Here is a 27,460-nt window from a genome sequence, read left to right on the forward strand (position 1 = left end):
CTTGGATCACCCTTAACTGTTCTATCTCTTCAACCCTACATCATTTTTAAGACATATTAACTACATTATTCTCCAAATACCAAGTAACTTCTGTAACAACAAAACTGTTGGTGTAAACAAAAATATATGCCTTTATAGTCATATATTATCTAAATTGCATATTCATGATCCAAACTTGACCTCTATGAATAGTGTTATTTTGCCAACTGAGTCTCTTTTAAAATTCCACAGTGGGGGGGGGGTGGCAGGGAAGAGGGGTTGAGTAATAATACAGCAGGTAAGACTGGCCATGCATGTATGCATGTTGCTGAGTCGGGTTCCATCCCCAGCACCCCATCTGGTCCCCCAAGCACCACCAGGAGTAATTCTGAGTGTAACCCCTGAGCATTGATAAGCATGGCCCCAAAACCTAAATAAATAAAATTCCTTTTTCTCCACTTCTCTCCATTTTTAGAAAGCACTTGCCTGTGCAGAGGAAGATGATGGCCAGGAAGCAAATGACTGTTTGCTGATCTATGATGACGAAGGAATGGGTGTCCCAAGTTCTCCCGTGGGCTCCCTAGGTTGCTGCAGCTTTATTGCTGATGACATGGATGACAGCTTTTTGGACTCACTTGGCCCCAAATTTAAAAAGCTCGCAGAGATTATTAGCCTCGGAGTCAGCGCCAATGAAGTCAAACTATCTCAGCCACCCACCACAGGAAGTGGTTCTGGGATTGAGGTCTGCAGTCATTCTGTGGGGGTCCAGCAGCTAGGATCTGCAAGGTACCAAACTCAGTCAGGCAGTCAAGGAGCTACCGCTTTGTCCACTTGTGGCCCTAGCCTCCAACCAGCCATTTCCATCCCTGACCCTTTGCAGAGTGGTAGCTTTTTGGTAACAGACACTTGCATGACTTCTGGTTCCCTCATGCAACCTGCCACTGCAGTCTTTGATCCACTAATCACGCAAAATGTGATAGTGAGGGAAAGAGTGATCTGTCCCGTTTCCAATGTTCCTGGCAATGTAGTTGGTCCAACAGATATACAAGGGTCGTGTAATATAATTTACCCACAAGATTCTTGTTCCCGTCTGATATGACCAGAGTGAATTGGTATAACATACTAACCCTATATGAAATTCTGATCCAGTTATTTAAAATGGGATAGCAAAGTTCACAGTATTGGTCTAACTTGGTATGTGTTACTCTCATAAAAGTGATTATGATTATACTTATTCTGGGTTATACACTCAAGCTAGATATACTGTCACTCTTAATTCTCAAATACTATTCAAGTGGTAGTAAAACATAATGTTTTCAAAACATGAAAAGCTCATATTCAGAAGAGAAAATTCCAAACCATTCTTAAATTTCTGGGGTTTTTTGTTTGTTTGTTTGATTTTAGTGCCAAAGAAAGGTATCTATCACTACAAGGTGCCATGTGTTTTAGTGGAGTCAAGAGCCTCCACTCTTGTCCCAGACATCTTTTATTATTTCATTCTTAATAATGTAGGAGTGTTATGGTATTTGAAAAAAGCATTTTGAGATGTTTAGTAAAAAGAAATTAGTCATGGTTGAGTTTTGTATTTTCTATCTTCCTGGTGCTGGAAGACTGCATCTCTTGCTCAAGCCAAAGGCTTATGTATGAAACTTGCTACAACTATTGCCCACATAACCTCACAATATGGCAGTTTTGAAATATAAATATTATAGAAAATTTAAGAAGCCTAAGAATGATGTAAATATTTTGTGTGTTTTTTAAAATACTTCAAATTGATCTACCTAAAGAAAATATTTTACGCTTGTATTCCTTTCTACTCACTTCTCAGTGACAAATCCTATATTATTTGTCTGAAAACCGCTGCCTGTTTTTAAAGTACCAGTGGATAGATATAACTTACAAATTCTATAGTTGCATTTATTCTATTAATAATGTCTACATATTTGGGGGGAATATTTATAGTATGGCATTTCTTTTTCACAAGAGTTTCTAAGTAGAATAGCACACAATGAAATTTGTGAATATGTATTATATAAAAATAATGTCAGGTTAAAGCAGTATATGAAAACATATTTTTAGAAACCTCTGGTTTTTAAGCCTTACTCTAAAATAGTGACAGCTATTTAATTCTTGAGCATAACAATTTAGGTAGTTAAGTATTTTATTCATTTTTCTGAGATAACAATACAACTCTTAAAAGCATTTCCATTGCTTCAAGAACTTTATCTTTTCACATAATCCTACCTGCTTGTCAATATTATTGTCTTAGTTTGGTCTTTATGAGGCCATTTATTTGTTCCCTTGTTACTAATTGTACATAAAATTTACTTCTCTCATTTTGCCACATTATATTCAGACCTATATTTTTTTATAGGTGAAATGCAAAATAATCTACAGTGTTTACCTAAAAGGATATAGTTCTGAGCATATCTGGGGTGGAATGGAGGAGACTTTTTTTTTTGGTGGGACGGGGAGGGTCATCACATTCAGTGATACTCAGGAGTTACCCCTGGCACTGCACTCAACTGACGTTGCTCTTGGGACTCTGGGGATCAAACCCAGGTTGGCAGTTTGCAAGGCAAATGTCCTATCCACAAAGTTGACTTGAATCTCTGGTTATCTTGATATTTAAATTAATAATTATAATTAACATTATTCCAAGTTCAAAGGTGCAACCAGTATCCTCAAAATATCTTAATTCTGTCTTTTAAAAGAAATTTATCATGAAACAGGAATCTTGTTACCTTATCAAACTATAGAGTATGCCATAGTAGGAAAATTTTTACAAGGGGAAATTGAAACTAAATATCCCTTACAATGAAAATATACTTATCTTCTCAAGGAGGACCTAAGATTAATTTATAGTATAAAATGTTTAAGTAAAACTGTATAGTGTTTTTCACTAAACATAAAAAATGTTTCAAACAGAAATTTTAAGCTGTTTACTTGCCAATGTATCAATTTTAAACTCTTAAACTTCAATAGTGTAACATTGTTATAATAAAACTGTTTGGCAATAAATCCCTGAGTAGTCTCTTCACTACTTAGTAAAATTTAATTAATAGTTATTAAATATTTAAACGTTATTTGCATATGTATTTTATTCATATTTTACTTTTTTTTTCTAGCTGCTATCTTTCCTGAAATCTCTTAGGTAGAGGCTCAGAAACTCAGGCTCTCTTCTTCAAGTGGAGATAATAGTGAATGAGATACCAAACCAAGCCTGTGCAGACTTTAAGTAACTACTGTATCTTTCAGTTCATTTACTGTTTGGTAATTTGGAATAGTCTCTCAGACAAAAATTTTGGTTATTTGACTTGAGGACTGGAGGTAGCGACCAGAAGCTGAGCCACACCTACCTGTGCTCAGGGCTTACTCCTGACTCTGTGCTCAGGAGTATCTTTTGGCAGTGTTCAGAGGACCATGAAAAGTGCTGGGGATCAAACCAGAGTCAGCTGTGTGGCAAGTCAATGGCCTCAACATCTGAACATCTCTTTCCACTAGAAGTTTTGACTCAGAGAGAAAAGATGGAGTGAGAAAAAGGTAAAATTTCTGGCTTAACATGTGTTTTAAAAAGAAAAGTCATGACCCTGGGGACTGCCATTGGATTCTGCAGTGGGTCTGTTTCCCAATAAATATCTATTATTTATGTCTCCCTGTAGATTCCACTAAATAATTCCCCTCAAAACTTGGAGTCTTGCTTCTGGCTGACATTCCTCATTCTTAAATGCAGAAATTCAACTTGCAATTGGAGCCTGGGGAGCAGAAACTGGACTTGGATGTGAAGTGAAGACATATGGATGGCTTAACTTGAGTATTACAAATCAGTGCAAAGAAAATGAAGTTGATGAAGGTAAATTGGAATAGTATTGCTTTTCTCCTATTAATAAAAAAAAGTGTAGCAAAAACTGTATGTTTTAACTTATAAAAAAGCAAAAAAAGAATATAAAGTGAATACATTCAGCTAACTAATTTCAATTAAACTAGTAGTATAAAATCAAGTAAAATTAGGTGGGAAATATAGCTCCCTGATAGAGCACTTGCATAAGATCCTGGTTTCAATTTATATGCACCATTAATTTAAAGAGAATGAGAGAAAATCAGTAAAATTAAAAATCTTTTTTCTGTGTTGGTGATTCAGCATTTTCTTCAGTTCCTTTACTGTGTCTACAAAAATTAATTCAAAGTCAGAGATTACATAATTTAATACTGTACAACAACTTAGCCTGCGATGATTTTATATAGGGAAGATAGCTGATAAGAGGGGAAAAGATAATCATTTAAATCCCAGGTGTCTGAGGCTACATTTTTCTTGATGAATATTGAGATGCTTCACCTGAACCAGAATGCAGAGTTCCCCACTTTACAACACATCAGTCATTCCAGGTTAGTGTAGTTATTTTTTTTTTCTTTCTTAATGTTGGAGTACTGCTATTTATTCAGCCATTGATTGAGCTGATTGAATCGGGCATGAACTCCACATTACTTTTTAAGTTTTTTTAATTGAATATCCGTGAGATAGACCATTACGAAGCTGTTCATAATTGGGTTTCAGTCATACAATGATCCAGCAATCATCCCTCCACCAGTGTACATTTCCCACTACCAATGTCCCCTGTTTCCCTACCATTAGCTCCCAACCCCCACCTTCTACCTCCAGCCTCCCTCTATGGGAGGCACATTCCTTCTTGCTTTCTCTCTCTCCTTTTCCTTTAGTGCATTATGGTTTGCAATACAGGTGCTAAAAGGTCATGGTGTTTGTTCAGGGCACTCAGTATTTTTATCGGATGGTAAGTCTGGAATAACTTTTCAATTGGGTGGCCGCTTTGAGATGTTTTGTGACTGCAAAGGTTCTTGGAAGTACAGGGAGGTGGGGGGAGGTAGCCCATGCCAACCCCAAGAAAGCCTGGAAATTTCAGTCACAAAACCCACATACCCAAATTTTCAGCGGATTATATCTTGGTGAAGTCTGTCCTGAGATGGTGGAGTCAGACCAGGGGTAGGGAGGCGATTTTGGATTATAGAAGCAAGCAGCTGCTGGAGACTCTGCTTGGGTGGGCCCCTGGCAAAACCCACCCCCTCCGATTTACTCTGGTCGGTTCAGCCATGCGTAGGTCCAGGATTGACTGCAGCTTTTGATCTCCTTCAAGATTTATATGCCTCTGAAATGAGGCCAATAAATTAGCTTATATAGCTGAACTGGAGGTGGTTTGTGGGCATAGCTTCCACATATCTAACTTTTGGCCCTTTAATTTCTTAGTAAACTTGGCCATAAATTGTTGGGTGCAACCAAAGGCACAGTGGTAATTTTGGGATATCAGGAAGCCTGAAGTTACCATCACTCTGCTGGTATAGGTTGACCTGGTGGTGGCACCATACTGCCTAATGTAGTTATTTTTCTTATATTCACTGTCACTGTCATATTGTTCATCAATTTGTTCGAGCAGGCCCAGTAACTTCTCCATTGTGATAATTGTTACTGTGCTTGGCATATCGAATACATCACAGGTAGCTTGCCAGGCTTTGCCATGCAGGCGAGATACTCTCGGTAGCTTGCCAGGCTCTCCGAGAGGGGAGGAGGAATCAAACTTGGGTCAGCCATATTGGCAGCTAGCAAGGCAAACGCCTTACCCGCTGTGCTATCGCTCCAGCCCCTTTTCTTATATTAATTTACTTAGTTTTATTTACAAGATCAAAACAGAAACAATCTAGAAACATTTTAAAAGTTAAGAAGATGATGGTCTGAGAACAAATGCAAATATTATCAAAGTAGAAAGAAAAAAGACATTGGTGAAGGCTGCAGATGGCTCAGTTACATATTCTGATTTAATTCTTACATTAACCCTGAGACTACAATCTCAAAAAGCAGAGATTTAGAGAAGCAAAGAACAGGGTAACACTAAAAGATACACAGTATTAAAGCTTAGATATTCTTATTCAATATATTATTAGCACTTAAATCTATTCCCACCTCTAAGACTTGAATAGAACATAAAATAGTGAAAGGGAGAAGTTAATTTAAAACCTAGAAATCTAGACACAATTATAAATATTTAAGAATCAATAAAATGGATCCATACTTTAAAAATTAAAATGGGGTAAGAGATAGAGACAGAGTGGGAAAAACAAAGCATTCCATATATCCATGAATATAGTTAAGAAAAATAGGAGGAAAAGGCAAATATATGATTTGCTACTATTTTGAAATAAATGTGATTATTTTTAGGACATGGTTACCAGTTGTCCTCCACTTTAAATAATAGAAACAAGCCACTTTGAAGACATGATTTCTCTTTTAGTAAATTCTTTGATAATTAATTAGACAACATACTATTAGAAGTGGTCAAATGACATATGTCTAGATATAAAAATAACTTTAGCTGGATCTATTAAGCTCACTAAATTCACAATTTGCAAAAACAATACATTTTAGCAACAACAGTTAATTTGTTCCTTAAAGCCATCTCCATTTTTACCATTATTCTAATGCAGTTGACGAGAACATCATATTTTAAACTTTATGCCTTGAAACATCTCTGTGTTGGATTAACTTACCAAACAGTAAATTTTATGTATTCAAAAAACACAGAGCATCACATTATAATACCGTAAGCAAACAATGTGTTAATTGAGAAAGAATATGTTGCCCTCATTATCTTAGAAAGTGTGCAAAGTATTATATCTCTTCATAATCAAAAGAGAATTGTAAAGAACTTTCTTAATTATAAAGCAGAACAGAATCAGGTAATCATGTGTTTCTCTAAGTATCATAATGACAGGGTTGTCTACTCCTGCAGAGAGGCATCACGACTAAGCCAAAGATGAATACTCAGAATATGTGAGATTGACTTCAGTCATGTGTTCCATGTACAACTGACTGACATAATTGAAGGAGTTTTTCCAGCATCAGATTCAATTTACCAAGCACTGATGTATAGTGAAAAGGGTTTCTGGGGTCCAATTCCAATAATAGTTTGTACAGAACCTTCCCCATACCAACAAGTAATTCTCAAATACCAGCAGGGTATCCGAGAATTCAATCCTCACACTTTCCTCCAAGAGGTAACCTCAGGTTCCACCCATTCCCCGCTCAGTCTCCCAAGAATGCCCTATGCTTCAGATGCCAGTTACAAATCCAGGCTGGTGCCTGTGCTTTGGACCAACTGACTATGAGTCAGACGTCTTTAAAACCTCCTCTTCAAGTTTTGATGTTGCCAGAGTAACAAACAGAACTCTAAAAACCCACTTATGCACTAGATAACCAATAAATAAAAAAATGTTACTCAGGTATAGCCAGTGGAAAGAGATGCAGAAAGCAAGGTATGAGGACAAGGCTTAGAGCTTCCATGCCCCGTCCAGTGGTGCCCTTCTCCCTGAACCCTAGGTTCACTAACCTAGAAAACCTACAAACACTTTTCTTTGGGGGTTTGTAAAGGAAGTTTGTAATTGAGGTCTCTTTGGGGTTTGGGGGTTTTTTTAGTTTGTTTTTTTTTTTTTTTTTTGCTTTCTGGGTCACACTCAGCGATGCACAGGTGTTACTCCTGGCTCTGCACTCAGGAATTACTCCTGGCAGTGCTCGGGGAACCATACGGAATGCTCGGATGGAACCCAGGTCAGTCATGTGCAAGGCAAACACCCTACCTGCAGTGCTATCAATCCAGCCCCCTCTTCTTTGGTTTTTAATGTAGATTTAACAACACCAGCATTATTGATTAAATTATTTACCATTGGCATTTGGTATTTATCTCTAGCTCCTCTTCCCTCTCCAAAGGCCTGAGGGTGGGGCAGAAACTTACAACCCTGTAATTACATGGTTGTTTCTGTCCCAGGTGTTTTCCAAAAGGGAAAAAAAAAGAAAAAAGAAAGTCAATGGTACTACTTCCAGGAACATAGCAACAAAACATCCTTGTCACTTGTAGCACTGTAGCACTGTCCTCCTGTTGTTCATGATTTACTCAGCTGGCTCAGTAATGTCTCCTTTGTGAGACTTGTTACTGTGTTTGGCATATCAAATACGTCATGGGTAGCTTGCCAGGCTTTGCCATGCAGGCGAAATACTCTCAGTAGCTTGCCCCGGGCTCTCCAAGAGGGGCAGAGGAATAGAACTCGGGTCAGCCGCGTGGGCCGTGTGCAAGGCAAACACCCTACCCGCTGTGCTATCGCTCCGTCACTTGTAGGACTGAGAAAATTCTAAAGTTTTAGAAAGTTGTGAGCAAGGACTATGGAATAAAGGTCAAATAAATATATGAGAAATTTATTTTGGTTATCTACATGACCAAATACAATTTTTTTAGAAATTAAAATAGAGCAATATGTGTTCCAGATACAAAGTTTTGGCATGCAAGGAGTCTGTTCTCTTAAATGATTATTATTTTTTTAATGAGAAAAAAGAGGAAATAAAAAAAAATCACCTAGTTTCTGCCAAATTTCCTTTAGCTAAGACCAAATAAAGAGGTCACATTTAAACAAACTTTTAATCATTCTCATCTAGGGCCTGACAGTCACGATTTCTGATTAATACAAATGCATATTTAAAAAACAGAGCACAGAGCCTAGTGATTTAAAGATTGTGTTATATAATTTAAAATTTGCTGAGAATAGATCTTATATTAAGAGTTCTTGCCACAAAATAACAGTAATAAAAACTAAGAGAGCAGGAAGAAACTTTGGGCTTATGGATAAATTCACGGCATAAGTTAAAATAATATTTCACTTGTCTCCAAACTCATCAGTTGTATCAATTAATTACACACCCCCTTTTGTATATATGTCAAAAAATATGTGCAATAAGCCTTTAGTCTAATACAGTCTAGTGATTTTTACTTTTCCAGATTTTCTCCCTTTTCTCAGATCTTAGAAATTGCTATGGGGTTTTTTTCTCAAAAGGAATTTTATAGCTGCTGAAAGTTGATGTTTACATAGAGTTTGCTAACTGGCTACTCTTTCTATACACACTTTGCTGGACCCCAGAACTGTCCATTTTTGTGTGTGCTGGTCTTTGAATATTCTTTTAAAAAGGCAAATGCTACCAAGAAAGGTAATTATTTCACTGTCTTCAATTCTCCATCAGGAACTATAAAACAAGCCAACACTTGCAACTGCTATCTTTGCCAACTCTGGCTAGGAAAGGATATCTCCTTTGAAAGAACAAGTCAGAAGCTGTTGAATATTATGATTGGGAACAATGGGCTTCTAAGCAAAGAAAACTTGCTGATGTTTGCAGAAAATCAAAACCACTACTGAAAGAACCTACGAGAAAATATTAGAAAGGGAAAAACTTTTTTCTTTATTTTCTGAAGTTCTAAAGTATTTCTGTAAACATGCTATAAAAACACCTGAGATACCGTATCTGATCCTGAAAAATATTTTCATTGTTATCATTTAAATATCCAAATAAATTCAATCTACACGATTAAGAGAAACCGATACACAAACTAATTAGACAGAAGTCACTGAATCTCAAAACATCTGCAATATATAATCCAAAATCTTGTTTCACAGATGCTCCAACATGACTAAAGGTCACCTCTTGACCAAAGATAGAACTAGGAATGGACTACGTTCATGTTCTTTCTGCTGTTTCAAATTGCTGCAGTATTTTCTTTTTCACTCATCTTTGCCTTAGCCATGAAGCATATACTATCTGGCTTACTCTGTACTAGAACTTCCTCTGAATATATAGGAAACTGGAGATTAATTAACATAACATCAAATTTCTTTCTTATATGGTCAAAATGATGAGACTCACCCTATGGTCCTAACTTTTCAGATGAGATTCTTTGGAAAAGTGCATTTTGACTTCAAAATAAAGGGGCTGAATTATTTGCTCAATGCTTATGCCTCTCAGTGAGTCCAGATAATGTAAGTTGTTTCTGTTACATTTAGTTCTAATGAAAACAAGGTAATTATGAAGGTTTCTTTTCCCTACCACCAAGTTCTTATCTTATTCTCAAGAGTAATAGGGGGGATTTAATTCCTTATTTGTCTTTTGTTCAGGGTTTACTCCTGGCTCTCAGTTCAGGGATCACTACAGCCGGGTGGGTTCGTGGGTCTCTATGTGGTACCACAGATAGAATCTAGGTAAGCTGCAAGCAAGGCAAGTAAGTATCTATTGTACTATTACTCTGGACTGAAAATAGTTTCCTGAAAACCAGACTGAAAGAAACAAGAGTTTGAGTGGATCTCCAGCAGGAAACATGTGTTAATAGAGTAGTTAATGTGCAAAGAAAAGAGAAAAAGAAAAAAAAATCAATCATTTTTTTACTTTCAATTTCTATGTGATTTCTGCTGCCAACTTACTGCTCAAAGCAGTTTTATTCCCAAAGCAAAGCCTGACTGAACCAACATAAAACAGAAATGAAATTTGTCTTTTCCTATGTGTGCTTTTTGTTTCGGGGCTACACCTGCTGGGCTCAGGGATCACACCTGGCAGAGTTTGGAAGACCTTAAGGAATGCTGGTAATCAAACTCGGGGCAGCTATGTGCCAGCCAAATGCCCTGCCCACTGTACTATTACTCAGGATTTTCTATATGTGCTTTAAAAAAAAAACATTTCTAGTACATTAGTTCAAAATGAGGTCTAAACCATAGAAAGTACTTTTCTAACTCTTCCTTGAAGAATATATAATTAACACTTAGTGTATCTGTTGACTTAAAAAAAAAAAACAAAGTAAAATTTTATTTTCATTAAGCCATAGGAGAGGAGGCGGAGGGGAGGGGTTGTGCACACACTTCCTGGTGTCCCTGGAATTTGGCCTCTATATAAAGGTCTGTTTCTATATAAGAAGTATATCTGGGGCTCAAGCATTACCTTCTGATTGGCCTAATGAATCTAGTCTTTAGGAACTAAAAGTAAATAGAATGTTCTATCAGTCCCATCATCCTGTTATTCCTGAAAGCTTAGAACCCACATATTTCTCTATTTTTTAAGATTGCTTATTCATACCACTAAAGTAAAAATCCAAAATATAAATAATAGTGAGCCATACTTCAAGAATTTAACATTCAATTATTTTAAATTCTGAAATGAAAACTTATTCTCCCACAGTTCTAAGCAATGGAAATTTTTATCAGCAGTTTTATAAACTAAAAAGTTCTTCTGATGAGCATCTGTGCATTTTGCTTTGTTAAGCGTCCTGTTCTTCCCTGTAATACCATTCTGCTTAACTTGAGTTGTCATCAAATTTACTGACTATTTCAGATAAATGTTTTAATCCTACAGTGAAGAAAGAAGCACAGTGAAACACTATCTTCCTTCTTTATGTTCACCCCAGAATTAGTCATAAGAAATCTTTGTTAGCTGACTTACTCAGTGGTAGCTGACTCTGCATAAGACAGGTATGACTCTGATATGATCTCATTCATATGTTGTTTCAGTGCAAGTTAAAAGAGGTTCACTGAAAAACAAACAAAGAAAAAGTTCTGCTAAAATAATAGACAACTGCCTAGAAAAACAGAGGCCAGTTTTAAAGGCACAGAGATAGTAATGTTCCTGATGAACATTATGATTTTTTTAAATGAACTGAAAATACCCTGATACTGGTAATACCCATAATGATTCTGTGATTGTTAAAAAAAAAAATGAACTATCAGGGGCTTTGCCTTGAAAACTCCCAACCCATGATCGATCCCCAGTACCTCCTGCGGTCCCCAAGCTTCACCAGAAGTGATCCCAGAGTGCAAAGCCAAGCATCACCAGGTGTGGCCCCAAAGACAAAAAAATAAAAACCGAACTCCTAGACCAGATTAAGGATTAAGTGTATGGATTAGAGTACTTGCATTGCACGCTGCTGATCCCTGCTCAATAGTGTTACCACAAGGTCCCTTGAGTGACCACAAACAGAGCTGGGAGTGACCCCACAGCATCAATGACAATATATATTGTCATATACATATAACTATATCTAATAGTCATATATAATAGTCATATATATTATATATGTAGTCACTTATAATAGTCATATATATGATATAAAATTAAATTTAAAAACAAATTATCAAGAGCATTCTTTAGGGTCAGAAATATGATCCGACAGTAGAACACTTGCCTGCATGACATAAGGCCCTTGGTTTGATCCCTGGCACCACATTTAGATATACACACACATACACAAATACACAACATTTTTCCCATTGTAAAACTTTATATCAATATTTTGCTTAAATGGTTGACTTAATATTTGAACATATTTCTATCTTAAAGAAAAGCTATGTTTAAAAGTGAAGCTAGAAGATATTATAAGACCTGAACTAGGTTCACTGAAAAACAACAAGGGCTAAAAAGACAGCTCAAAACATGGTGAACATGCCAGGAATACACAGGGCTCAGAGTTCATCCCCAGCAACACGTGACCCCCTAAGTACTTAGGGGTGCAGCTAAGGTATAGTTCTGATGACCTCCAGAATCCTAAAAGCAAAGATCAAAAAAAAGGGAAAAAACAAAACAGAAACATACAGTTTCAACAAAAAATATTAAAATTTCCTCAATGACCGAGAGAGATATAGTACAGCGGAGGCTAGTACAGAGAGGAAGGCAAGCATGCCAAGCCCAGGTTCAATCCCCAGCACTGACAGAAGTGATCCCTGAGAAGAGTCAGGAGTAAACCCTAAGCACAACCATATGTACCCCCTCCCCAAAAGTTTTCGGAAATTCTCAGAAGCAATAAACTTTTAAATTCTCTTTTCTGACACCATCTGAGAGGCCACTTAACCTTCTGGTTCCCTAAGTGTGTATGAAAGTGACTGAATTAACTATAATTTATTATATTAAGTGATTCTATTTCTTTATTGAGGCAAGAAAAGAATTGGGCCACATCAGGTCCTGCTCTTGGCTGTTCCTGACTCTGTGCTCAGGAGTGACTCCCAAGGGTACTCAGGGGACCATACATGGTGCTGAGACTCAAAGCAAGGTCAGCTGCTGAGAAGCAAGTGCTATACCCTCTGTATTATCTCTCCCAGGCCAATCATAACTTTATTGCTTTTAGTACAAAAGTTGATAATGAAATAATTCCCCAGTTATAATTTTTATATTATCTGAAAATTTTTAATAGCAATATTAAAACTTTTTATTATCATAGATTATACAAATGTGTCTTCCTAATTAGTGAGTCCCAATATTTTCTCTGTATGACACAGGTGACTGATAGCTTTTAGCAAACATGTTTACCCTGAAACTCCATTCACCTTTCCAGCTGGAATCTATGTAGACTCCTTCTCCAGCAGAGGGGGATGTCAAATGCAAGTAACATCATTATTGAATAATCTTAAATAAACTCTAATCAATTTAACAAGAAAATCATTCACAAATTAACAAATTACTACCTTGATTGCTACAGTACTGAAATGAAAAACCACCACCAGATTAATTTTGAAAGTAAATGAGTGGCTTGATTTTTTTTTCTAAAAAGGCCATCATTATTTATTTTGGGGATTCTGCTTCTCTCTCCTAAGATATTTATAATATATGTTTTAATTCAGGCTTACTCTCCAATGCTATTGGAGAGTTCACTTCTACATTACTCCTGAATTTCACTTATTAACTTGCAAAGAGTGAAATAACTGTAAGAATCCAGTATTTTCTGTCTTCTGAGAGAGTCTTTTCCCACCGATCTCTCTAGGCTCATTTGTTACCGTGGGTCATCAAGGAGGATTTCTTTCTGACATGCTCAGTAAACATTCCTGTGTCTGCCATCAGCCCTGCAAGTCCTGGCACGCAGGTGATGGATTCCAGTGCACGGCCGCTGTCAGCAACCAAACACTCCCTGCTCTCTTCCCCAGCCACTTGCTTCTGCCCTTATCTTTCCAAGAAGCTCCATAAACAAACCATCTGTAAAACCAAAGTCAAAGATTTATTTTAATTTTTTTCCAGAAAATGTAACTAGACAGATGAAGTTAATGTTCTTAAGTGAGACATTTCTGTATGAATGCCTAGTTTCTCAATTCCAGAGGGAAAGGGGATTCTCTACATTGTTTATAGCTTCTCACTTGGCTCCCTCTGAGAGAATAGAGTTTTAAAGGCAAGGAAGAACACAAAACTGATGTCTGAGTTCCTCCAACATTCCACTATGGGGCAGCTTTAACGGGGCTTAGGGATTAGGGTCCCTTCTGGGGAAGTCTCGCAGCACACCTCCAGCTGAGTTTGACAGCACTTACATCTTGTGGGAATCTGTCTACTGCTTAGTTATCTGAACCCTCAGCTTATGTCCCTCCCTCTAATACACATATACATCCTATCTTTCAAACAGTTATGAAATCTATTCATTTGTGCATTCCTTCAACAAAGATTTATTTGCTGAAGACCTGGACAGGGGAGGCACTGTTTTAGACAGTGAATACATAGTGGTTCACAGAGAAAAATCCCAGCCCTCATAATATTTATGTTCTATTGAATACAAATCAATAAGCCAAGAAGTATACAGTCTTTCAATCAGATTGTCATGTGTCAAGGTGAAAAATGAAACAGAGAAGGGAGTTTCGGAACACTCTGGGGATGAGCTTAATATTTTTAAAGGATAGTCAGAGAAGATATCATTGATAAGGTAGTATTTGGGGAGGGAGGAATGGGGGAATCCAGGGAGAGAGTGCAAAGGACTAGAGAACATGCCTGGTATGTACGGACCCCAAGTTGCATCTCCACAATCCCTGCACTCACACACACACACACACACACACACACACACACACACACACACACTGGGTGTAGTCCTGGTGTTCCTCAGCACTACATCTCCAATTCAAGCACTGAATCCACACAACTGGTCAGAGTATTACCAGGAGTGACCCCTGATTCCCCCCCAAACAATGCTTGCAAAGTAAAAAAAAAAAGTGAAGAGGGTGGGAATAACCTTTGTACATGTCTGGAGCATAAAATTCCAGGGACCAGGGAAAAGGAATGGAGAGTACAAAGGTTCTAAGGTGGAGCATGCCATTTGAGGTATCTTGCAATCATGTCCATAACTGATAAGAAATTAACATGCCATTCTCCCGGGTGATAAACATGTAACAACCAACACAGCCTTCAGCTAAAGGATTTTAGGCATTAGTCAACGGGAAGGGGAGGGTGTTCTGATGAAGCATTGTTGAGGTTTCCTAGACAACCAGTGCTGTGTATATACCTCAAACCAGCATTATTATAGTCTCACCACATTTTAAAACTAGCATGACATATCTCCAGGTATCTCTTAAGCTATCTTCAAGCCTCTACTTACACCCAAGAATGACAATTTTGTTTTTTTAACTGAGTCAAATCCTATTTTGTGTGTTTGTCTCTTCCCCTCACTCCCCTCTGCCTCAGGAAAAAAAATTCCTTAGACATTTTGGTACAGAGACTTCAACACAGTGGTCGGCCCTTGTATGTGGACTCACAAGAGAGACTCTGTAGAGAAAAGGTGCCTGACGCTGACTGGAGTGCGGGGCTCCAGCCTTCTGGGGGCTCCTGTCTGAGTCTCAGCTCTCAGTGCTCAATTCTCTGTCCCATTGTGCACTGTTCATTAAGGTTGTGCTGGCCTTGCCATGCAATAAGGTTTGAGTAATTTTGGCTCAGAAAGTCAACAAATATTTTTCCACCCAATTATTAAAGACCATCCACCAAGTGGACCAGGTTGGTTTTGTTTTGTTTTGTTTTGTTTTGTTTTTCTCGCTGCCTAAGATGCAAACAGCTCTGGGTTTGTCTGAGGGCAAATCCCCAAGAACCTCAACATCCCTGCTCAACTAGTTATGATGTCAGTCATACGTTGGCTTCACAGAAAAAGAACAAAAGCTCCTTCTCTAGAAATAAGAGAAATAAGGATTCTTTTCAACTTCCCTACCTCCAAAAAATGTAATTGATTTTCTATTCTAATCTCCTCCAGCTTCACCTTATCTAGCTGCTTTCTGGCCACACTCAACGCCACGTACATCCTGGACGGACATTTCTACCGCCGTATTATCAGCCACTCTCCAACTCTGACATACACCTGTCAACCTTGACCCTTTTCCAGTCCCTGGATGGATGGTATGGTTAAAGAAAAAAATACACAGACCAACACATGTATGTGTGCATGTATCTTCACCTATGCACTCACTACACACACACACACACACACACACACATGAACCAACAGTTTCTGACTAAATTCATTATTGACCCAGCCAGAGAAAATAGTTCAGATACCTTTCACTACTATCCTGCTTTTTAATTTACAATTAGTTCCTTCCAATATGTGGACTTCATTTTTCAACAAGTCATTAATATGATCGAAGCCAATGTTTCTCAAGCTTTTTCTGACCGTGACTCCCTTCCAGCCTGGTTCTTGCAGCCACCCTGACATGTTGCCTGGCCCCCTAGTCTTGTGTTGGAGTCTCAATTTACATGATTTCCACCTGTGCCTCCCTTGGAATAGTCTGAGGCCATATAACCCCCAGTCAAGAAACACTGATCTAAATCACTATTGATCATTCTACCAATAATGCTGTATCTGAGGGTTTGGGCCACTCATTTGATTCTCAAGGAACTAAAATTCATAAAAAGTAATGGATGAAGTCACAGATGCAAGAACCACAGATCACAACATGACTCCTTCTGTGTAATTGTCTGACTCATTTTGAACAAAGCCACAGAGAAAGAAGGGAACAGTAGTACATGACCGGATATGGAGAGTATGGGAAAAGGAAATTTGAGGATGACTCAAGATCCTGGTTTGTCCAAACCCTACCCCAAAATAAGAAAGAAAATTATGTGTCTATTCCTAACCCCTAATTCTTCTTGCATCTGTGTTCTCTCTACTGTTTCTCTGCTTGCTATTCCTTTTTCCTTCTTCCGTGATTTTGGGCCCATACCAGCAGTGTCCAGGGCTTACCCCTAGCTCTGTGCACAGGGCTCAGAGGAACATATATGGTGCCACGGTCTGAACCCATGTTGGCTGCACCCAAGGCAAGTACACTATCTGATGTTCTATCACTTCATACACTCCTAGTCTTTTCAAAGTTGACATTGCTCTAAATCTCAAATCAAACATATTTTCATCAAATAGCTTTTACTTCTAACTTCTGTGTGTCAATCTAAAAAAAAATAATAATGTTTTCTTCACAGAAAAACCTGAAGCCCCCTGTTTTTTACTAAAAGTGTCTGTTCTTTGAGTTACTTTGTCTTGCTGGAATCACTGTATTTCTGTCTTTCCTTAACAATTCATTGTTAAGGAATTTATATGCTTTAATGATAAGCTCACCACCACACAAACCCAAGAACACCCCAAAAAATATTCTCTGATCTGCATTCCAAAATATGCATTAGGGGCTCTCTTTACTATTGCTAACACTCTACAGAGAATTTGAACATTGTGTTTATTATCATCTATACTTGCATTACCTCACTGTCTATTTTTATCTATTTGGATAAAGGAACATTTATCTTTGCATTCTGTTCTGAATGCAGAACAAACTAATTGTTGAATAACTGGAGAAGCAAGTGAGTAGAGTTCAACTAGAAAACAGATTCTTCCTCCTACTTTCTCACATTACGTGAAAGTATTTCATATCTTTTCCTTCACCCATTTGAATAAGGCTGCCAACCAGCATAACCGTTTCTTATCCTGTAACAACCACATATGTATATGATTGGCTCTGAGGGCATTTAATTGTGCAACAATATTCAGATCTCATTTCTTTAACAATTAATGGGGATTTTCACTGGTCCATCATTTATCTAACTATTATCAAATCATTAGTCAAGAACCATCCATTTATATAGTGACCTTCATATCAGCATTTTTTGGCATAGGAGAAATAATAATAGAAAGTTTCTTTTTATTAGTTCTTAAAAAACTTTCAAAATAAATTATGTCTTATATATTTTAATAAGCTACTATACTCAACCTATGTGTATATGAGTAAAATACACAGCTCAAATGAATATTTTTAGTAATTTGATGGTAAGTCAATTACGTGTATGTACTATACTTTGAACTAACATATTATAAGTACACGTTTTAAGAAAAATATATCATGAGGCCAGAATGATAGTACAGTGGGGATGGAGTTTATCTTATATATGGCTTGGTTCTATCCCTAGCACCCCAGGTGAACCCCCAAGCATGCCAAGAGTAATTCCTGAGCACAGAGCCAGGAGTAATCCCTGGGAACTGAGTGTGGCCCCAAAACCAAAAGAAAAGAAAGAAAAAATACATCTACCATAATGTTCAACTACTTTAGGGGGGAAATCCAATAAAGTTAAATTTTTCACATTATGCTTAATTTACAACTTTAACTTATTTTAAAGTAAATATTAATGTTTCATTAGTAATGACTACATTTGTCTTGGTGCACAAGTTCATTTACAAAATAGATTGACACTCATCCCTAGCAAAAAGAAGTAATTGGTTGGTTGTTATTTAACTTTCAACCAGACCTTCAACTTCTCTAAATCATAAATTTTTAAAGTGGAACTAATTCAAGAATAACATACTAGGGCACTGGATAGTACATGGATTCACATCTTCTCCTAAAGCCTTGGAATAAATGTTATATAGAGGAATGCCACCCAGAAACTGTCGTTGAGAGCTCTAGGGGAGATTGAGCTAAATTTGATGCAGAAAAATTAAATTTGATTTAACTATTTCTCATCCTGGAAGCTGCAGTTATCGTTATTACTAAACAGAGACCAAAGTTATATTAATGAAGCATAAAGTTATATTTCTGAGGCATAAATACTTGCCTAGAAGTCTCAATGGCAAGAGCAGTAATGTTAGGTGGGAATTGCTTAGCGAGACATATGTACATGACTTCCTGGAATGATCTGTGAATGTTTGGGTAAGGCCTGCCCTGTTTAATTAGCACTTTTCTCAGTGCCAAAGGGAATGAGAATTATCACTGACATGTGCTACCACCCACAGTGAGTAAGTGAACAGAGTGGAAACTCTAAAACAGGCTCCCCTACTAACTCCTCTACATACAACCAATATTTGGGAGCGTTTCCCCTGGTACTCAGCATTGTTCTAGATACTGGCAACAGTGCTAATATAACCACTCTTCTTAGAAACTAAGTTACAAAGCCACTTTACTCTATGAGAAAAGTAGCACTGTAGCACTGTCCTCCCATTGTTAATGGATTTGCTGGAGCAGGCACCAGCAATGTCTCCACTGTGAGGCTTGTTGCTGTTTTTGGCATATCAAACCACCACAGGGAGCTTGCTAGTTTTTTTGGGGGGGGCGGGGCGGGGGGGGGGGGACACTCGGTAGCTAGCCGGGCTCTCCAAGAGGGATGGAGGAAAACCTGAGAAAAGAAATCCATTAATGGAAAACTATTAAACCAACTTGGCCACTGAGACCTAAACTTACAGAACACTGTGGTTCCCTCAGCTTACAGGGAATAGATCTCTGGTGATTGGGAAAGAAAAGAGATGGTGATTGTACCAGATCTGGAAAACTGCCAAGATTAGAAATGAGGACAAAAAGGTGGTAGGTGCTGGGAAAGGAGAAGAAGGGATGCTTGACCCAGAATGACTCTACTACTGCTAGTTAAATTTCATGCCAAACCTCACTTTCTAGCCACAAGTCCATAACAGACTTTACAGACTCTTCCACTACTTCAGTGGTTAACTTTTCATACAAAGTTCTTAATCTAAAGCTGATACTAGTTCTTCCACACCGGCACTAGGTTTCCACTTTTCAAGAAGCGTGCAGTTTAGCCTTTACCCTTGGCAGTCGTAGCTACTAATAACCCTGCTATTGAAGCCCTACATGCTTGGCACCTTGGATGGCCTCAATGTATTTTCTGACTTAATCTGCACCACAGCCCTATGTGTTGGGCACCTCTGGACAGATCCGACACCCAGAGCTTGTCCCGGTCCCCAAAGTGGAGCACTCTGACCTTCGATTACGCCAGGCAACAGAGAACTTGAAAATGCTCTAGAAGCATAGGCACCGCTCTTAACAGGCCTAGAAGTTTGTCCTAGCTTGGTGTCGCTCCCAGGGGATCAGGGGACTGTTGCTTTCAGAGCACCTGCGATTTCTCCTCCTACCCGCTTCCCGCTGACCAGGCCTGACTGTGTCGCCGACCTGCTGGAGGAGGGGGACTCGGAGAAGAGGCGAGCAGCGTCGCGGACAGTCCTGCCTGCACACCCCGCGCGTCCCTAGGACCTGCGCGCGGGCTCGGCCGGCCGGTGGCTCCGGACCTCCAGCACCGGCACGTCGGTGGGGACACTGGCCGGTCTCCGCGACACTGACCCGGACCGGGGAGGAGGCGGCGGCGGCCGGGGAGGAAGCAGAGGCCACCTGGGCGGGGCCTGCCACCCCGAGTCCCCGAGCACGTCAGCGCCGCAGGTGCGCAGCGGCCACCAGGAGCGAGGGACGGCGGGCGCGTCCCTCCCCGCACACCTCGGGGCGCGCCTGGACGCCGGGGAGGCGGGGCGCGCGCTCGGGGACGCGGGGCGGCGGGACCCGGGCGCGGCGAGGCGATGGCGCTGCGGCCGCGGCTGCTGCTGCTGCTGCTGGTAAGTAAATGCGGCCGCCGGGCTGGGCCGCGACCTGCCCGCCGCCGCCGGGCCCGCTCAGGCGGGGGCCGGGCGGGCTGCGCCGGGGCTTGCCAGAAGCTCCGCGTTCCCGGGCGCGCCCGGCGCGGGGATCGCGCCACACCCGGCGCCTGGGGGGCAGGGGGCAGAGGGCAGGGGGAAGGAGGAGCCTGGTTTGGCGGCTTCTCCCACGACCACCCCGCGGTGGTCCAGCCCGAGAGGGGTCTCCCGTCCGCCCGGGTCGCGTGGGCTCCGGCCGGGGACGCCGGACAGTCGGGTCACAAACCCCTCGGGCCCCCGAAGGGGCATTTCCAACGCGCTCCGCCAAGTGTGCACGGGGTTTTTGTAAAGTTCAAGTTATCCCCGTGCAGCCCACCCAAGTTCCTTGCGTGGAAACTTCGAAGGTTTGGTGTTTTTGGGTTTTTTGTTTGTTTGTTTGTTTGTTTTAACCAGTTTCCTTAAAAGTTGGTTCGTTGGAAAAGATAAAAATCGAAGTGGTGAGTCACACGCTAATGGCATTTTCAGTGCGTGTGCCCAAAGAGAAGGGCGTCAGCCGCTGGGCAACAAAGTTCACCTCTAGACTTGTGTGTCCCGTTTCTGGGCTTCCTTTGGGTTTTGAACGTTTTGTTCCCTGTTTCTAAAGAAACTGCAGGTAATTGTAACTGTTTTGTTGGGAGGTGACTAAATGAGTTTTAATGAAGTGACAGTTATCCTGTTAATCAGTTTACCTTCCAGAGACTTAAAAACGTGAGCGAGTAGATATAAAAGCATGATGATTTTTTTTAAATGTTAAGTGCATTTCCTCTGTTAAAATTCTGACAAAAGATTATCCAGTATTGCAATGGGAGAGTGAATATATATAATAATAGCACTGTAGCACTGGCCTCCCGTTGTTCATCGATTTGCTCCAGCGGGCCCAGTAACCTCTCCATTGTGAGACTGGTTGTTACCGTGCTTGGCATATCGAATACATTAAGGGTAGCTTGGCAGGCTTTGCCCTGCGGTTGAGATACTCTCGGTAGCTTGCTGGTCTCTCCGAGAGGGGCGGAGGAATTGAACCCGGGTCGTTTGCAAGGCAAATGTCCTACCGCTGTGTAGTATGTATATAACTAAACCAGTTGAGAGACTTCAGTGATCTTTCAAATGCATCTTAATTAGGACTTCGGTACACCAGTTCATTTTCATGTTTTATTTATCCATTTTATTTTACCCAGTCATTGAGGGAATTCTCAGTTCAAGTTCATTTTGTTAATAAAACTTTTCAGAGAAAAGTTTGGGTATTGTTTGGGGGGCTGTAGATTAACAGAGTAACTGATTTCTTCCTGAAAAACTTCCTGGTTAAGGAGAATATCAAGCTAACATAGCACCAGGCTCACTTTAAGGATTAAGTATTAAATTCCTTACATTATGAAAATAAAAAAGCAACCTTCGTCTTCAAATGGTGTAACAAGCAAGCCCAATTAAAGTTGATTTAGATTAAATAATATATACATTTATTACTTTTATATCTTTACCAATTTATTACTTTTTACTTTATTGGACAGTAATTGGTTCTTTGAGATATGCAACTGAAATAGCATAGAATATTTGTGTTCTATTTTTGTGCAATACTTTTTGTGGCACAAATTTGAGCATGTTTACCTTTGATCAAAGAACAGCAGGAAGTTCATATTTGATACCAATGTGTGAAGTTGGAAGTGGAATAGTAAAAAAATAAAAAGCACCTCATCTGACAGAAATTCTTGAGAAAATTAATTATAGCAGTCTATGGGTCACAGTTCAGTTGTAGAAAACAGAATTAACTCTGGCTAAAGCACCTCAAGCTGGTTAAAGCACTAAGCGATTTTCTTCAGATATTATTTGCAGGTATTGAAAGAATTGGGAAAACAGAAATTAAGCTTTTATTGTAGGGCCACGCCTGGCATTGGCTGGAGGACCACTAGGTGCCCAGGATCAGATGCAAGACAAGCCCCTTTAGAACTGAACTTCAGGACCAGAAGTGGTTCAATAGACTGAAACACAGGCTATATAAAGAATATCAGGATTTGAGCCCTGTCATGACAAAATCCTTTGAGCACAATCAGGACAGACCTCCAACACAGCACCATGAGTAGCCCCTGAGCACTGCCAGGTGTGCCCCCATGCAAAGAAATCTACACATCTTCAATGAGAAAGAAATAGCCTTTCAACTATGATGCTGAAAAACTGAGTATCTGCTGCCAAAGAATGAGTTGGCCTCTTTATACCATTTACAAAAATCAGTTTACAGACTTTATCAAAGGCTAGTGGTAAGGCTATAAAAGTCTTAGATGAAAACATGGAGAGAAAATGTCTTGACATTGAGTTTGGCAGTGATCTTGAATATGGCACCAAAGATCACAATCTACTAAATTGAAATAGATGAATTAAACTAAAATTGAAAACAAAGCAAAACCACAACAGTTCAGGAGCTGGTGCCTTTCCTGTGAATAGAAACTACATTGCCAATGACACAGTCTGGACACTGCTACTTTTGTTTCTATCTCAGAGCTAGCAAGCCATATTTACTAGGATGCATACCAAGTATACCAGTTCCTGCCTCTTCATACCCAGGAATCTGGTGATGAGCTGAAAAGTCATGAAAGGTTGCTTCAAAAACCCAACTGCATCCACATCTGTGCTTGCCAGCAAGAACTGCAAACATGTTTAATTTTGCTTCCTTTTAAATTTCATAAAAGGGCTGATTGATTGAAGCATTTAAACCCATAGCTTCAAGGCAGTCCATAATGTGGTCTGGGCTTCTTCTGCTGTTCAGACAAACACTCTTGAAGGAAGGTGTCAGGTGTCACTCACATAGCTATCACAATTAATTCAGCTGGGTCAAAAGGAAAAATAGAGACAATTTTGGGAATAAAGTCAGGAAATCTTCCTCTTGATGTCCAAATATTTCAAAGCTAGAATTCAGATGACTTTGGGGCTGGAGATATAGTACAGCAGGTAGGGTGCTTGCCTTAAATGCATCCAAGTCAGGTTTGATCCCTAGCACCCTATACTATCTCCGAAGCCCCACCAGGAGTCATCCCTGAATGCAGAGCCAAGTATACAGGGATTAGGAATACACTATATCTTCTTTTAAAAGACACAGTACAACCCATAGCAAGCAGACTCAGCTGTCTATAAATTATTAGAAATATTGGAGTTGTTATTCTCCAATAATATGTAACTGGGTAACATTTTAGAATAAATCCAAACATTAATTAATAAGTGTAAAAGCCCACAATAATAGTAATAAATTTCAATAGCCATAAAATTTTTAAATATACAATTTTGTTTGTTTCAGAAAATGGATAGGTGATAGGAAGATGGAAACTCTTAAACAAATTCCCCATAATCTTATGGAAAAATGTAAAAAAATTTTTGATCTAAATTCTCACTGCTCACTAAAAGTTCATGATTAACACAATTAATATCACCAAATATGTATTGACATAAAATTCCAGTAATGTAATTACCAAGCAGGGGTATAAGTGAGAGTTACTGGAAACTATTGCAAAATAGTTATTCTTGAATAAAGCACATAAATAAGTGAAAAATTTATAGGAACTTATCATTTTTCATGCCAAATTATAATGAAAATTTAAAAATTTCATTGGAATTTTGAATATTTGAGTTTTGGATCAGTTTGAGTTTTCCTAATCACAAGTTTTTTTCTTCCTTTCAATATGCCACAAAACTTAACACCTGATAACATTTTCAAATATAACAGTTCACATGGGATAAAAGGTTTGTTTGTTAATTTAATTTATCTTAAAGTATCTGGGACTGAAGTGATAGCACAGTGTGCACGCAGCCAAACTGGGTTCAATCCCCTGCATCCCATATGGTACCCTGAGCACTGCCAGGAGTCATTCCTGCGTGCAGAGCCAGGAGTAACCCCTGAGCATCATTAGGTGTGACCCAAAAAGCCAAAAAAAAGTATCAGATTACTTTGACTATCATACCATTTTCATTTATTTTTAGTTATTTAATATCTTAAGATTTTTACCATATGCAAACCTAGGTATTTAGTCTGACGAAAGCTGGAATATATAGTGAGGAGGATTTATACCATCATCTTACAATAAGATGAGAATGAGAAATGTTCCCAAAGAGAAGAACAGTGTAGAAATTATAATTAATCACTGTAGATTTCTATGTATATACACCCTTCAGTGAACCCCTGCCTGGGGCTAATCAATCTGATAGACATTGGGAGACCATGAAAATGTCAGAGATTTTCTGTCTTGGTAGCCTATAGGAGCTTAAAAACTGAGTACCATAGGTCTGAGAACAGTTAATTAAGTTGGTGAGATGAAATTACAAAGGAGGGAGAGTTCTAGATAGATCTTTTTTTTCCCCACTATATATATATTTTTTTAATTTTATTGAATCACTATGAGATAGTTACAAGCTTTCGTGTTTGGGTTACAATCACACAATGATCAAGCACCCATCCCTCCACCAGTGCACATTCCCCACCACCAATATCCCTGGTATATTCCCCCAGTCCCACCCTCCTCCTGCCTCCATGAAAGACAATATTCCCCATAATCTCTCTCTCTTTTGGGCATTATGATTTCAATACAGACACGAAGAGGTTATCATGTTTGGTCCTTTATCTACTTTCTGCACACATCTCCCATCCCGACTGATTCCTCCAGCCATCGTTTTCTTAGTGATCCCTTCTCTATTCCAACTGCCTTCTCCCCTTTGTTCATGAGGCAGCCTTTCAGCTATGAAGCAAACTACCTGTCCCATTTATCTACTATCTAGATAGAAGATCTTAAGTAAAGATTTGAAGAGAAAATGCCTGGCTCCTTGGGGAAAATGAAAGTTCATTGTAACTGGACCACAGAGTGTAAGGGTAGAGTCATGTGCAGAAGGATGAGTTCCATCCTTGATACCTGTGGAAATCACAACAGCTAAATGAATGTATTTAGGAAAATGTTTGAATTGTTTAAAAAAAGAGTAGATGAATTTGAGTTGAGCTGGTTAAGAATGGGTTGAGAAAGAAGACATAGTAGTTGATTGAGTACTTTTATTGTTTCATTTTTTAAAAACGTTTCAAAGGTTGGGATATTGCCATCAAAGACATGAATAAAAGCCTAGAAAATACAATGGAGGGTGTATATGGTTGGTAGGAGTGCTGATTTGGGAGCACGGGCTGTTGAAGGGTGCAAAGGCATGGTTACACCAAACCAGGACATTGTTGGTCCTTAGTACGCCAAGTCCAGGGGTGCTAAACCTGCAGCAATTTGCAGAACCTTCAAGAAGACTTAGGAACTGGAGATCTGGTACAGTGAATAAAGTGCTTGCCTTGCACGTGACCAATCTGGGTTTAATTCCTGGCACCCTGTGTGGTACCCCAAGCCTTGCCAGGAGTGATCACTGGACACACAGCCAGGAGTAAGCCCTGAAAACCTCTGGGTGTGGCCCAAAACCCTCACACACAAAAAAAGAAAAATATTTGGCCACTTGTAGCTCTTTCCTATCAAATGTCAGTAGCAACCCCACTGAGAAAGGATAGTAAGTAAATAGATGGTCTAAGTAGGAATTAAGTTCTAAGTAGGAATCAATCTTTCCTCTTTAAGATTGAAATGTCTCTCCTAATCAACTAAGCAATGATCCATTCATTCATGTAGAAAGTATTATTGAGCACCTACTCTGTGCCATTTTCATTTTGGTGGAGGAAGAGAGTGGTGATGGAGGGTGATGGCACACCCAGTGCAGTTCAAGGCTGACTCCTGGCTCTGCACTTACAGATCACCTGTGTGTGTGTGTGTGTGTGTGTGTGTGTGTGTGTGTGTGGCGGGGGGGGGGGGGCTGTCCCAGGGCTATTTGTGGTGCTGAGTATAGAGTCTGGGTAGGCCACTTGCATGCCAAGAACCCTACGCACTGTATTATGGGTTCCACCCAACCATTTTCTAACCCCTACATAAAAACCGTCTTCATGAGAATTGCTTTCACTGAGCATTTTCTATCCGACGAATGGGGGAATGAGAGGGCAGATTTAGATGGAGATTAATTTTTATTTCCCCCTATTTTTTTTTAATTTTTATTAGTGAGACACCATGAGGTACATTTGTAGACTCACAAAATTTCTGCTTGGGTTTCAGTTATACAATGATCAAACACCCATCCCTCCACCAGTGCCCATTTCCCACCACCACGGATCCCAGTATCCCTCCCACCCCTCACCCCCATCTCACCCTGCCTCTGTGGCAGGGCATTTCCCTCTATTTTAATTTACTCCTATCACCAGTCTTTCAAGTTCCCTGCAATGCATACTAAAAACGTACAAAACTTTAGATGGACCATCATCGCCACTGCTTCCTCTTAGCACTCCACACTCCTTGGACCCCATGAGTGCTAAGTGAGAAACTGGCCGTGTCCCGTAGCTCAATCATCATCTTCAAGCATCTCTTCTGTCAAGTATCTCCTTCCTTTGCTTCTGCTCTACTCTGCTGAGGCTCACTTCACCTCTCAGAAGTTGCGGTTCTCCGTCCTTTTTCCAGCCGTGCTAGGCAAAGAGATTAGCAGACTTGAGTGGCAGGTCAGCTCCCCAGAGCGCGGGTGGCTGAGGTGAGGTGGGGTTGTGATAGGAAACTCTTGCCTGTCTTGAGTCCAGTTCCTACTCATTGTATCATATCATTCCTCCCCACTCTAGGGATTTCTCCAGCATCTAATTTCAATATTTCTGCAATCTTGGACTCTGGGAATTGCAATCATTTTGGTACCCTCTCACTCTTTCCCCTGTCATCCACATGCAGGGCTTTGTCAGACTTGTTGGGTCAGCCCTTGCCAATTCTGGTCTGACTGAGATGGGTCTTATTAATAGACTGGTGCCATCTAATGGTGGGAAATGTGAACTTCTTGGCTTCTTAAATTTTTCAGTGGGAGTATATTTTTTAGTGTAATTTTCAAAAATATGTTGCAGCAAGACGGTAGAAACAGACCCATAGTTTCTGTCTTTCAAATTA

At 39.6% G+C, this 27,460-nt stretch overlaps 2 protein-coding genes across 2 annotated transcripts in view; both read left to right on the plus strand.

Moving 5' to 3' along the window:
- DSG3 (desmoglein 3) overlaps positions 1 to 1,078 on the plus strand; it is a 30,859-nt gene extending 29,781 nt beyond the window's left edge. Inside the window, exon 16 of the mRNA XM_056138340.1 lies at positions 455 to 1,078. Coding sequence (XP_055994315.1) covers positions 455 to 1,078 — 624 coding nt within the window. The remainder of the gene's footprint in view (positions 1 to 454) is intronic.
- A 19,226-nt stretch (positions 1,079 to 20,304) lies between these two features.
- DSG2 (desmoglein 2) overlaps positions 20,305 to 27,460 on the plus strand; it is a 40,656-nt gene continuing 33,500 nt past the window's right edge. Inside the window, exon 1 of the mRNA XM_056138360.1 lies at positions 20,305 to 20,444. Within this exon, the coding sequence (XP_055994335.1) occupies positions 20,409 to 20,444 (36 nt within the window). The 5' untranslated portion in view covers positions 20,305 to 20,408. The remainder of the gene's footprint in view (positions 20,445 to 27,460) is intronic.

Source organism: Sorex fumeus, unplaced genomic scaffold, assembly GCF_029834395.1.
Source record: "Sorex fumeus unplaced genomic scaffold, SorFum_2.1 ptg000128l, whole genome shotgun sequence".
In the NCBI taxonomy this organism is placed as follows: Eukaryota; Metazoa; Chordata; class Mammalia; order Eulipotyphla; family Soricidae; genus Sorex; species Sorex fumeus.